The sequence below is a fragment of the Mya arenaria genome, chromosome 12 (genome assembly GCF_026914265.1).
Source record: "Mya arenaria isolate MELC-2E11 chromosome 12, ASM2691426v1".
NCBI lineage: Eukaryota > Metazoa > Mollusca > Bivalvia > Myida > Myidae > Mya > Mya arenaria.
In genome coordinates, this window is record NC_069133.1 from 20,893,198 (window position 1) to 20,905,148 (window position 11,951).

The 11,951-nt window shown below is 34.4% G+C and overlaps 1 protein-coding gene across 1 annotated transcript; it reads left to right on the forward strand.

The window, feature by feature from the left end:
• Nucleotides 1-4,153: 4,153 nt before the first annotated feature.
• LOC128212486 (2-aminoethanethiol dioxygenase-like) lies at nt 4,154-7,690 on the forward strand. The gene is made up of 3 exons (XM_052917968.1): nt 4,154-4,402; nt 4,894-4,957; nt 5,247-7,690. The coding sequence occupies exons 1-3, from the start codon at nt 4,190-4,192 to the stop codon at nt 5,702-5,704; spliced, it is 735 nt and encodes a 244-aa protein (XP_052773928.1). The 5' UTR covers nt 4,154-4,189; the 3' UTR covers nt 5,705-7,690.
• The last annotated feature ends 4,261 nt before the right edge of the window (nt 7,691-11,951 follow it).

Consider the following 11,951-nt stretch of genomic DNA (forward strand, 5'->3'; position numbering starts at 1 on the left):
CATTAGGATGCAAAGTTGTGTTAGTGCATTAAGGTAAGCAATCCATCATTAGGATGCAAAGTTGTGTTAGTGCATTAAGGTAAGCAATCCATCATTAGGATGCAAAGATGTGTTAGTGCATTAAGGTAAGCAATCCATCATTAGGATGCAAAGATGTGTTAGTACATTAAGGTACGCCACCCATCATTAGGACGCAAAGATGTGTTAGTGCATTAAGGTAAGCCACCCATCATTAGGACGCAAAGATGTGTTAGTGCATTAAGGTAAGCCACCCATCATAAGGACGCAAAGATGTGTTAGTGCATTAAGGTAAGCCATCCATCATAAGGACGCAAAGATGTGTTAGTGCATTAAGGTAAGCCATCCATCATAAGGACGCAAAGATGTGTTAGTGCATTAAGGTAAGCCATCCATCATAAGGACGCAAAGATGTGTTAGTGCATTAAGGTAAGCAATACATTATTAGGATGCAAAGATGTCTTAGTGCATTAAAGTCATCCATTTATCATTAGGCTGCAACGATGTGTTAGTGCATTAAGGTATGCCATCCATCATAAAGATGCAAAGATGTGTTAGTGCATTAAGGTAAGCAATACATTACATTAAGGTAAGCCATCCATCAAAAGGATGCGAAGACGCGTTTGTACATTAAGGTAAGCCATCCATCATTAGGAAGCAAATATGTGTTAGTGCATTAAGGTAAGCCATTACAGTAGCAGAGAGTCGGCGGCGAATAGTTTAATGTTGTTTTTATTCCTCTTGATACTGGTAATGTCACTATGCAGCGTCCTTCAAACGGCCAGTACCACATCATCAGTTACAGTCAATCGATGTTATTGAAGCCGTAGGTTTTATAAGGTGTGCACGCGCCTATTGGCTGCATAATGGCGTGAACCAACCTAATCCTTTGTAAGGCCAGAGGGAATGATTTAATCCTAAAACGAATGGATGTAACAGCGATGGATCGCCTCGTAACGTGTACCTGCGTGAGAAGAGAGTAGTCAGCCCCTGTTTAATGAAGGCATTCGGTACACGTCGGTCATTATCCATCGGTTCATCAATTAAAGTAGTTTGTTTTAATTTTAAGCAATACTAATAATTAATTATATTACTAAGTTTAATTTGATTGCCAGTGAAATGTAGGATTGCATAAATAATTAAGATTCCCAAGAGTTAAGTCATTCAGCACAACTACTAAATTGAAATTTCTACGGGATCTACTTGCAGCGCAGGTAAAGATTTCTGACATTTTGAGTTTATATAATCAGATTATTTACCTTGTCTAGACAACTGGCGAGGTATCGCAATCACTAAATCTAATTCCTTGTGGTTGGTGAATTAGATTGGTATTCTTTAAAAATATTATCTCATGGCTTAGACATTACCCAGATCAGATTACGAAACTATTTTTGGGCTCGTGTAATATTTCAAACTTTCTATGATTAAGTCGGGCTTGCATATGTTTCGCAAATTTACATAAGAGCATTATAACATTATAAAAGTTCGTTTTCGCAAGCGCTCCGGTTCAATGTTCGTTAGGCTAAAAAAATTGAATTTCCAGGCGTGACCTAGTCTTTGGCTTAAACTGCGTGGCAGTAAAAATACTAGTTGTACATTTATTGCATAGATTCTGCCCGTAACATGGGGTTTACGACTAACAATCGTAACAGCTCGGCCATCTCCGGGAAGCTTCGAGCCAATTCCTGTTGGTTACTGGCCGAGGTGCTCCGATTGTTACGAATAATATATCTTATTAAAATGAGGTCCGGGGGCCGTTTCAAGATAGATCTTAGTCCATTTTAGTCGTAAATTGAAATTATTTAGGTGTCATAGTTTTATTTTTAAGCTACATATTTGAGTAAATTGAACTTTAGCCAGTATTAAATTTAAACACAAAGTTAAGGAAATTAAATAAAAAAATGTTGCCATTTGCGACGTTAATACAGATTTAAGATTATTGAAGAACTTTAAGTCTAAACCCTTTCATTGAAACGGGTCCCGTACTGTTAGAGCATTTAAATATATAATGATTTGACATTGAAATATGCACAACCAGACTGGGTACTTTAAAAAAAATGAAATACATGAATATCATACCACGTTTCCTTTGTTTTTGTCAATACATTAACTCACATATATGTTATATCGTAACGGCAACAAGTGGGCGGAGCTTAACCGTTCAATAACTAGCAAGCGGATAAATTACAATCATATTCACTTAAACCGCGAGCTGGTCAAAGCGCTCGTGTTTACTTGCAATAACAGCAACGATATTACTTAGTCCTTCCCCTTCTGTTAGTAGAATATACTGAATTAGTTCAAGGTTTACTTGACAATAAAGTTTGTTTAAAGGATTAAATTTCGGGATAGAGAACCTAACCCATCCGCCAATTACATTTTAGATGTGTCTTGAAATAAAAAAGCCATGAAAATAAATAGATAGGCGTATGCTTTGTTGGCTTTTACCCTGCGATGTCTCGCGGTCAGAAGATTTTAATGCCAAGAGCACGTGACTAAATGATGTCCAATAGTTGGGCACGCTTCCAGTTCAGAAAGCGACTGATCACAAGCCATTAACAGTTCTGGTAAAAAAGAAATATCAGAAATAAGATATGAGATAGAACTTTACGAGTGTCTTCGTATTAAAACCCACACATGCTTGGAAAGGAAAGTTAAGCGGAATTAGAGCGGTCATTAGTTTTATTGACAAATCAAAAAGGAGAGATCCCTGTCGGTGAGTCTTTGCACACAGAACTGATCACATGGTCACAAAGACGGCACGTGACCTCAGGTGCGAACGTCGCCTAGAATAGATGGTGAACAATGAAAATTAATGTGTCTTCGAGTAATTGGAGATATGATAAGATACGGTTATAATTCTGTAATTACGCACTAAGGAGAACATGCATGACCACTTTTCAATTGAGCGTGCCTTTAGCAACCGTAGCCATTCGAACGCGCAGACAAATAGTTTATAGCTTAATTGAAGTACATTAAAATCAAACAAATAAGACAAATACTATGATGATGATGATGATGATGATGATGATGATGATGATGAGGATGATGATGATGATGATGATGATGATCATCATCATAATAATAATGATAATAATAATAATAATAATAATAATAATAATAATAAAATAATAATAATAATAATAATAATAATAATAATAATAATAATAATAATAACAATAATAATAAATAATAATAATAAAATATCAGAAATAAGATATGAGATAGAACTTTACGAGTGTCTTCGTATTAAAACCCACACATGCTTGGAAAGGAAAGTTAAGCGGAATTAGAGCGGTCATTAGTTTGATTGACAAATCAAACAGGAGAGATCCCTGTCTGTGAGTCTTTGCACACAGAACTGATCACATGGTCACAAAGACGGCACGTGACCTCAGGTGCGAACGTCGCCTGGAATAGATGGTGAACAATGAAAATTAAGGTGTCTTAGACATGATAAGATACGGTTATAATTCTGTAATTACGCACTAAGGAGAACATGCATGACCACTTTTCAATTGAGCGTGCCTTTAGCAACCGTAGCCATTCGAACGCGCAGACAAATAGTTTATAGCTTAATTGAAGTACATTAAAATCAAACAAATAAGACAAATACTATGATGATGATGATGATGATGATGATGATGATCATAATAATAATAATAATAATAATAATAATAAATAACAATAATAATGATTAACCCATTAGTTTTATACATTTTTAGATATAATTCGGGTTTTAAGCAGGGCGGGAACCAACGCCAGGCGTCATATCTGTTAAATAGTGAAGAAAACGCTTACTTGACGATATTCAATTACATTGGGTGTGAATGCGGGTTGTATAAAAGTGTTCAGCATCCTCCGATGATAATTATTTTGGCATTTAAGCAAAATATATTGCCGCATATTATAAGTATGGTATAAAAAGGTGAAATACCATACCAGCATTCTTTTTTTTAAACCAGCACATATCTTTTTTATAAATTATGGTAACAAAGAACAACAACAACATTATTTAAGCGAAAAGTAACAGGGACCTAGAAAGGGAACTTACTGCGTAGGAAATTGACAAATGTGAATATATTACCGGTGACCGTTCTATTTTTGCCGTTTTATCTCACATTTTGCTGATTTCACAAAACACTAGGTTTACCACTAATATTTTGGAAAAATGACAGCTTTCCAAAAATCTATTGAAGCGGCGTTTAAGGTCTTCTCTAGACGAAATGGCCTACCTGTCACAACTGACAGTATCTCAGAAATACAAAAACTTTTAAATAAGGTCACAAAACAGGAGCTGAACCTCGACCCAACGCTGCTTGAAAACAGACTTCCATGTGAGGGAGAGGCACCAGTCACTTACGTCCGAATCGTAGAACACAAGGTTTGGAACCTTGTTGTAAAACTTCCTATGGAACACTTTTTTCGTAGTTGTTTTGTTTTTAAGAGTGGCAATATGTTTGATACATTTTAAACTTGATCAGTGCTGTCATATGGGTCATAATGGGATTCCCTTTTTCCATACATTCCCTTGGATTATGTTTTAGCCCGACTGTTTTAGACCAGTATTAAGTACAGCCGGAGGTGCTGAAATAGAAGAATTTGATATTAAGTTTTTCACTTTAAGGAATGGGTTTGATAAAACCAATCTGTTTTTAATATAATATAAATTTAATTATTTCTGAGCTTGCTGCTATTCACGAATCCAAATGTTGTTGCGCTGCAGAATTAAATTTACTGCCCAGGATTTTAACAAACTTTGATGTCCCTTAAATAAAGTAAGTTCATAAGGTATGTAATATGACAACAAAATCTGCAGATCTACGAGTTACAATACACTACGTAAATGTTTCCCATCTATCATTTCACTTTCAGATAATGACAGTTGCGATTTTCATTCTGCGCGAAGGTAAAAAGCTACCACTGCATGATCACCCAGGTAATAATATAAGAATATAAGAAACATTTAATTAAGCTTTTAACCCAATGTAACCATAACATGCACCTTAAACATTCCTTTTCTTCCCATAAAAACATATATTCATAAAATTTAATTAAACAAGATGATTTTGAAGAAAAATTAATGTCATGGATGCAAGGTCAGAGGCTATGTGAGTTACCAACTGTTAGCACCTGACTTGCAATCAGTGGTTCCTGAGTATTATCCCTTGACTAGCCCTAAGCCTGTGATATTTTTTATAGAAAGAATGTATTTGGGTTTTTTTCAGGTATGCATGGTCTTATCAAGGTTGTTCATGGAAGTTTGAACGTCAAAACTTACAGCGCTCTTGACCAATCCATGTACCAGATTCCTACATCCTCAGAGGAAGATCTCCATGAAAAATATGGACGTAAAATCCCTGTTGTTCCCGCAAAGTTGGAAGGCACATGGACTTGTAACGAGTCAGATGACTGTATGATTCTTACTCCACAGTCTGGCAATCTTCATGAGATAACGGCTGTTAACGGCACAGCTGCGTTCCTTGACTTTCTTTCACCACCATATTGCCATGAAAGATTTTCTCGTGATGGTTATCGGCCGTGTAACTACTTCAGTGAGTCAGACTCTGCCCAAAGTGATCCTGATGTGAAGTACATAATGCCAATTAGTGCTCCCCGTGATTACTGGTGTGACGAAGTCGAATACACCGGTCCACCGGTCCCACTACCTCCTGCAGATTTGTAAGAAAAGCCGGAAATGACAGAATTATTTCCAGGATACTTGTGGAGCATTAATCATGCAGTGTCACTTGTGAGGATTAGCAATCCACATTATGTCAAGGCATTCAAATTTACATAGTCACAATTGTTGAAATCAGAACCAGTGAACTTTTAACAGCTTTGAGCAGACAAATGCACATAGGCTTGAAATCATTATACTTTTAAATGTTAATCAAACATGTTAATCACCAGGGTGAGCGTAATCTGATTTTTGTGTCATGTTAAGTGCAGCTCATAATGCTTGCACAAACTTAAAAACATTGGCATATTTTAAATCCACTTAATGATTTTTGTCCTGTTTTAGATTTAAATTTTGATCAATATGTGACATTTATTTGCTTAAATTTTTGTTCAAATCATTGTCAATTTGTGTTAAGCTGTGAGGATGTATATTGCGGTATTCATACGAGATCCATGAGCATGTTTTTTCAAACAAATATATAAAAAGTTTGTACACTTTCAAAATTAAACATTTCATTATACAGACATTGAATCATTAAGACTGCTTGTTTATTGTCAATTTTAGACTACACCATTTTCATGTTCAGACAATTAAACAAATTGGTTCAAGTTCTTTACGGGTTACACATTGATCAAATTAATTCTGTGTTGTAAATATGATCAAACATCATCAATAGTTTAAACTGGAGCTCTATTGTTAATTTTAATTTTTGTAAAAAAATTGTTATCAAAATTAATACCGTTGTGCCATATCACTCATACTCTTATTTATTGCCTTTAAGTGCTAACTGTGCATATACATGTTGTGTGCATGTAGGCAGTAGTTGTCAATACCAAACTTACCATTCAGGCTATTCATAAGGCATTTAAGTTAAGGTTTTGAACTTCTTGAAAAAATCCACATTTAACTTTAAATTAGAAAAAACTGACAATGTCTGGTACCAAAAATATGAAGAAGGATGGAAACGATCCAAACAGTATTTGCATATGAATAAATTTAATGAAAAAATGGTGAAAAAAGGAGGGTATTTAAAATATTAGTTGTTAAACATGTGTACTAAGAAGCTTTATGAATATGGCTCCTGGTATAGTGACATGACATCAAATCAACCGGATAAATTCTCAGCATTCAACATAATATTTTGTCCAATGAGAAGGCATAATACTTCAAATTTGACTAATAATTCAGGCATCAGCCTGAAACTAATATTGACTGTAATCACGTTATACGGGTGATATAAACAGTTTTAGTAGGTCATTTACCCGGTATTATGTAAACCACTAAAAAAATGTTTAAATTGTTAGTAATGTACTTACACAAAATGAATGGTTATGCTACACAGTCGCATTGGACCATTTATTTCTGTAGGTACATACAAAATATTCTCTTAAAGCAATGGAGAGTGACCAGTCACATGATAATCTTTGACAAACACATGAATCCAGATTTTATATATTTCTTTTGGTAAACAAGGGAGCTAATTATAAAGGGCCATAACCATATTAATTGGAAGCATTTAATAACTTGAATGAAGTTTTTGGACAAAAAAACTTTCTTTTTATCAATTACATTTAAGTCTATATGTTTGCAATTCGGGCTTGTAGACTGAATATCTGTTTGCTTTAATCTGTTGTCCAACAAAAACATGTAGTGATTGTCCGTCAAATTTCTCTTCAATGTCATCATTCTGCGGACTGAATTATATTACCTTAAAACAGCTTACTTAGTATAAATGTTGTTATTAATTTGTTATTGTTATAAACATGATTTTGTAAGTGGTGCACGTTTTAATGTCTTTTTTATATATTGAATCATATACATGTACCGGTATTCACCTTAAAAAAAGCATGTTGATTATTTTTGTGCATGTACATGTAGTTTTTCTCTTTCATTCTGAACAATGTCTGAAAAAAAATTAAACAACTATCGGGCTAATTTTGTTGTTTCTGATAGATTTACAAGGGTCAATGGTAAATTCTTAAATAGTTTATGAAAACCTTAGCTGTTATCTTTACTTCAGTGTCAAAATTATGTATATTTATTATTTTTCTTATTTATTACTGAAAATTGACTGTGTCAAACAAAAGGGCACAGCAGGATGAAGAAAAAAGGTAGCAGGGTGCCAGAAAAAGGCAACGGGGTGCCCCACCCTGCTTTTATGGCCTAGCTGGAGCACTATTCATTTTATATAAGCCTGGCCCTGAATTGAAAAAGCTGAAGTATCTTATTTCATTTACTAAAATAAACTTATTTTTATCAAATTAAGAATATTTCATGAAGATAATGTGCTTTAAGAGTTTCACAACATATGCTAAAATGAGAATATCACATTGATTATACCTCCAAATTTGTGGCTTTAGTTTTTTCCTGTTCTAAAAGTGCCTCGAATTTGCAAAGGTCAGAAAGCCCTGCACTGGTAAAATGCTTTCAGGTCATGCTCAAATTATGGATTTTAAACTACAAGGGTTGTGAAATAGTTTGATGTCAAGAACCAAATATAAGAATTCAGGCTTGTTCATACCAAATTTCGATGACTGTAATAATTTATATGATACTTAGGTGATCAAAGATTCTTTGTAACTTTCAAATTTCTGATCTCCATATCATTTTACATAGAATGATGCTCTATTTAACAAAAAAAACATCACCATAGAGCAAACACTGGCCTGTTGTAATTCTTTCAGTCATAAAGGGGGCATAACACCTCAGTCATTATAGTCAGAATTACCAGCCATGCTAAACATATGCATATTACCTCTGGAATGACATGTACCAAGTTTGATATGAATATATTGAACAGACTTTGAGTAAGCTCCTCTGAGTTAGGTTATAGATTTTGTGCGCCAACTCCGACACTATATAGTGCTATGACAATACCTTCACTTTTAAAAAAGCAACAAAAGACCAGCTAATAATAATTGTAATATACCAACTTGCAGAGACTCTTTGTAAAATGGAACATGTTCTGGGTTTGTGTGTAATTTCGGTTTGGCCCTCTTGTTCAACAGCTTTGTTTATTGTTCCAATATATTTGTTCTTGTATGTATTTAGTATTTAATGTTGTTTACTTGTCAAAAATCAGTGATTCATTTTGAAATTTTGAATGCCTTCCTTGGGGTCATAAGAAAACACTTTGTGTCCCAAGCATTTACACATTTCTTTTCATGCGGCGGCATGGAAGGGTAGAAATTTTGGACCCTGGTTCCAAATTGTTAATAACTGGATCTCGTGGGTTTTGTTTATCGTGATTCATATTGCAAGATTGTATTAGCGCAGAGAAAAGTAAATACCGTAGATATCCTAGTAAATGTGCATGCCTTAATAAATGCCCCAGGGGTCTTACATGTTTATATTTTCGGATATTTTTTACATGAATAATACTTAACCTTGACTCCAAAAAATAAAATCAATACAGTCGAAACTTGTTGGCTCGATATCTCATGGCTCGATATCCTCGTTGGCTCGAACCAATTTAAAAGGACCGATTTTTATTTACTCTTTGTTCATATAAATTTCGATCGGATGGCTCGATATCTTGAGGGTCGATATTTCTCCACGCTCGAAGTGGTTTTTGTGGTCCCAAACAAGATTTCACACTTTGATTTGGTTGCTTGGGTCGATGTCATTTTCGCGGGTTCAGTTAAGAATCTCACGCCTTGATTTGTTTGATTGGCTTCATTTAGCACAAGGCGCTAATCGATTAAAATTGCTTGACTGATATTATAATTATTGTCAAATTTAAATGGTTTAACAGTTGGAATAAACATGCCATCACTTTAAGTTATGTCTCTAATTGTTATCCATCCCTAAATTACTATGCATTTTGATATAACTTTTAAGCTATGTTTGTGTTACCCACAGTTTACAATTGCTTGTTTTCGCATAAAAGTATTTTTATTATAAATAAAAAATAAAATGATATTTTCTAATAATCAAATAAGTCATATTACGAAATTTAGGGTGCGTAACTATGCCCAATAAATACTCTTCCTTCTCTTGCGGAGGTAGCGTAGCCAATAACAAACGAGGTAAATAAGACTTTATGTAACAAATGAAAAAATAACATTCTGTAAGCAATCCCGCTTGGCTCGATATTCTCGAGGCTCGAAGTACTTTGGCCGGTCCCTAGAATATCGAGCCATTGAGTTTCGACTGTATCGTTAAAGAGCATTACTACCGCCGCCATTTTAGAGTGCCTGCTGCAGACATGCATATGATATGTACGGAAAGAGGAGAGTTGTGTATTGATATATTGAAGCCATGTGTTCAGAGGACCAATTTATTAAGAAACTGGTAAGTTTTCATGTTTTGACTAGAATTTAACAGATTTAAAAAAAAAAGGTTCTGTCTGTTGCACGAAGGGATCTCGAAAAGACATGCGCCCTGCACAATTTATAGGACATATACAGTACACTGTTTAGTCTGATATTAAAGCATTGTAAAGTAACTTTACTGAAACAAAATCCCGTAGTTTGATAGTTTTTTATCATTTGTCAAATGAAGATGAAATGGTTCTTTCTTAATGTGAACTCGGTCACAAAAGTAAAGCATATCGTGAAGAAAGAGTCCATTAGCAGCAATCGACAAAACTTACGTAAAAGCACTTTAAAAACACTAGATGGTATTGCAGTATTGATCAGGTACCGGGTACTTGAATTGTACCGGGTAGGTGGGTACGTGTGCCCTCCAGAATGTACAGGAGTATAGGACTCAGGATGTTCAGCAATTTGAATCGCTGAAAAAAACGTATAATACATTTCATTGTTAATAAATAATATTATTCAAAATAGTTTTTACTTCTTTTATATACACATGAACCAATGCTTTTCAATAAGCAAACTCCAATATTTCAAATAATTTTATTCTTAAAGTCTAAAACATTAACAACAAAGTAGTCATGAACAGTAAAATAAAATCTAACTTTTTTGTACAAAGATTTGATACAGACTTAGTTGAATATGATTTGATTTGAACTCCCATAATCTTGTATGTAATAACACCGAACTCAATTTTCATAAGTCCCTTTTAATAATACTTTAGCCACAGGAGACACACTATTTTTTATGTTGTAATAACATAACATAAACAATACTTTTCCTCTGTCCACTATGACTTCAGCCAATGATGAGCACACCTCTAACCCTTTTTAAGCTGGAAAAGGGAAAACTTCAAAGGGACTAGACACCAGATGATACCCTTGCAGAAAATATTCAAAAACTTATATTAAAATTGATATTGTTGTGTACAACACACTGAACCTATGACATGTAAATATTGGTGTATTTTTCCAATGTGAAGTTAACTGGTTCTGTCTACCACGTAAATCCCAGTAAATAAAAAAATAGCAACAGTATTTTTATCTGTGCCAATCATGTGACTTTTACATGCTAATATACACACTACAAACTGGGAAATCATTATGCACTATTTTTAAACTGGTGATCTCAGCTATCACAGCAACAAAATATTAATTTAATCATGTAAAATGATGACTTATTGGTCTTATACTGGTTCACACTGACAATTATAGGCTTTTTTGATGATATACTGTATTTGGTAATTTTGAGACCATAATTGTAATGGTGTCTAGTACCTTTAAACAAGAGTACGCACATGAATGCCAACGCTTGTCTGTTTTTCTCAGTTGACAAGTAACAAACTGTATGTACATTAACAATCATTATAGCTGTATGATGGCCCTTGCTTCACATTATACATGATGTCACTTGGAAACATGCATTAATATTTCCAATGGTTGGTTATTGAATCAGGCTACAGGTCACATTTTGGAAATACATCGACGGCCAAGCTAAGACAACCACAATAACAGACAATCAACAAACATTATACACCATTCAGTGACTATATACACCATTCAGTAACTATAAACATGAAATACAAAACAATTAACATTACTCTAAACAAGGAATTTCAGTCATATATTGTACAGATAGTGATAAATACAATACAAGAGGATTGCGAGGCCCTATGCTCTACTGGCATGGCTCTTTTGGTCATTTTCAATCCAGAGCATGTTTGTATGGGTAATAGGCAACATATCAATAGTTCACAATGGCAAGGGGAAAAAAACCCAACTGCACACAGTCAGTACAGATTGTCTCTCATAATTTGTACTTTTCACCTCTTATAAATTCAAGGGAGGGAATAAAATCAACTACAGTAACTGAATACAGGACTGGTTGTCTCCCTTAGACCATAATTATTTACTTGTAACAATAGCAATATTGAT

What these genes read in the sequence shown, in the direction of transcription:
- LOC128212486 (XM_052917968.1), top strand. Translation starts at nt 4,190, where the DNA reads ATGACAGCTTTCCAAAAATCTATTGAAGCGGCGTTTAAGGTCTTCTCT. An exon ending in TCCGAATCGTAGAACACAAG is followed by an intron (nt 4,403 to 4,893) that starts GTTTGGAACCTT and finishes TTTCACTTTCAG; the next exon opens with ATAATGACAGTTGCGATTTT. An exon ending in ACCACTGCATGATCACCCAG is followed by an intron (nt 4,958 to 5,246) that starts GTAATAATATAA and finishes GGTTTTTTTCAG; the next exon opens with GTATGCATGGTCTTATCAAG.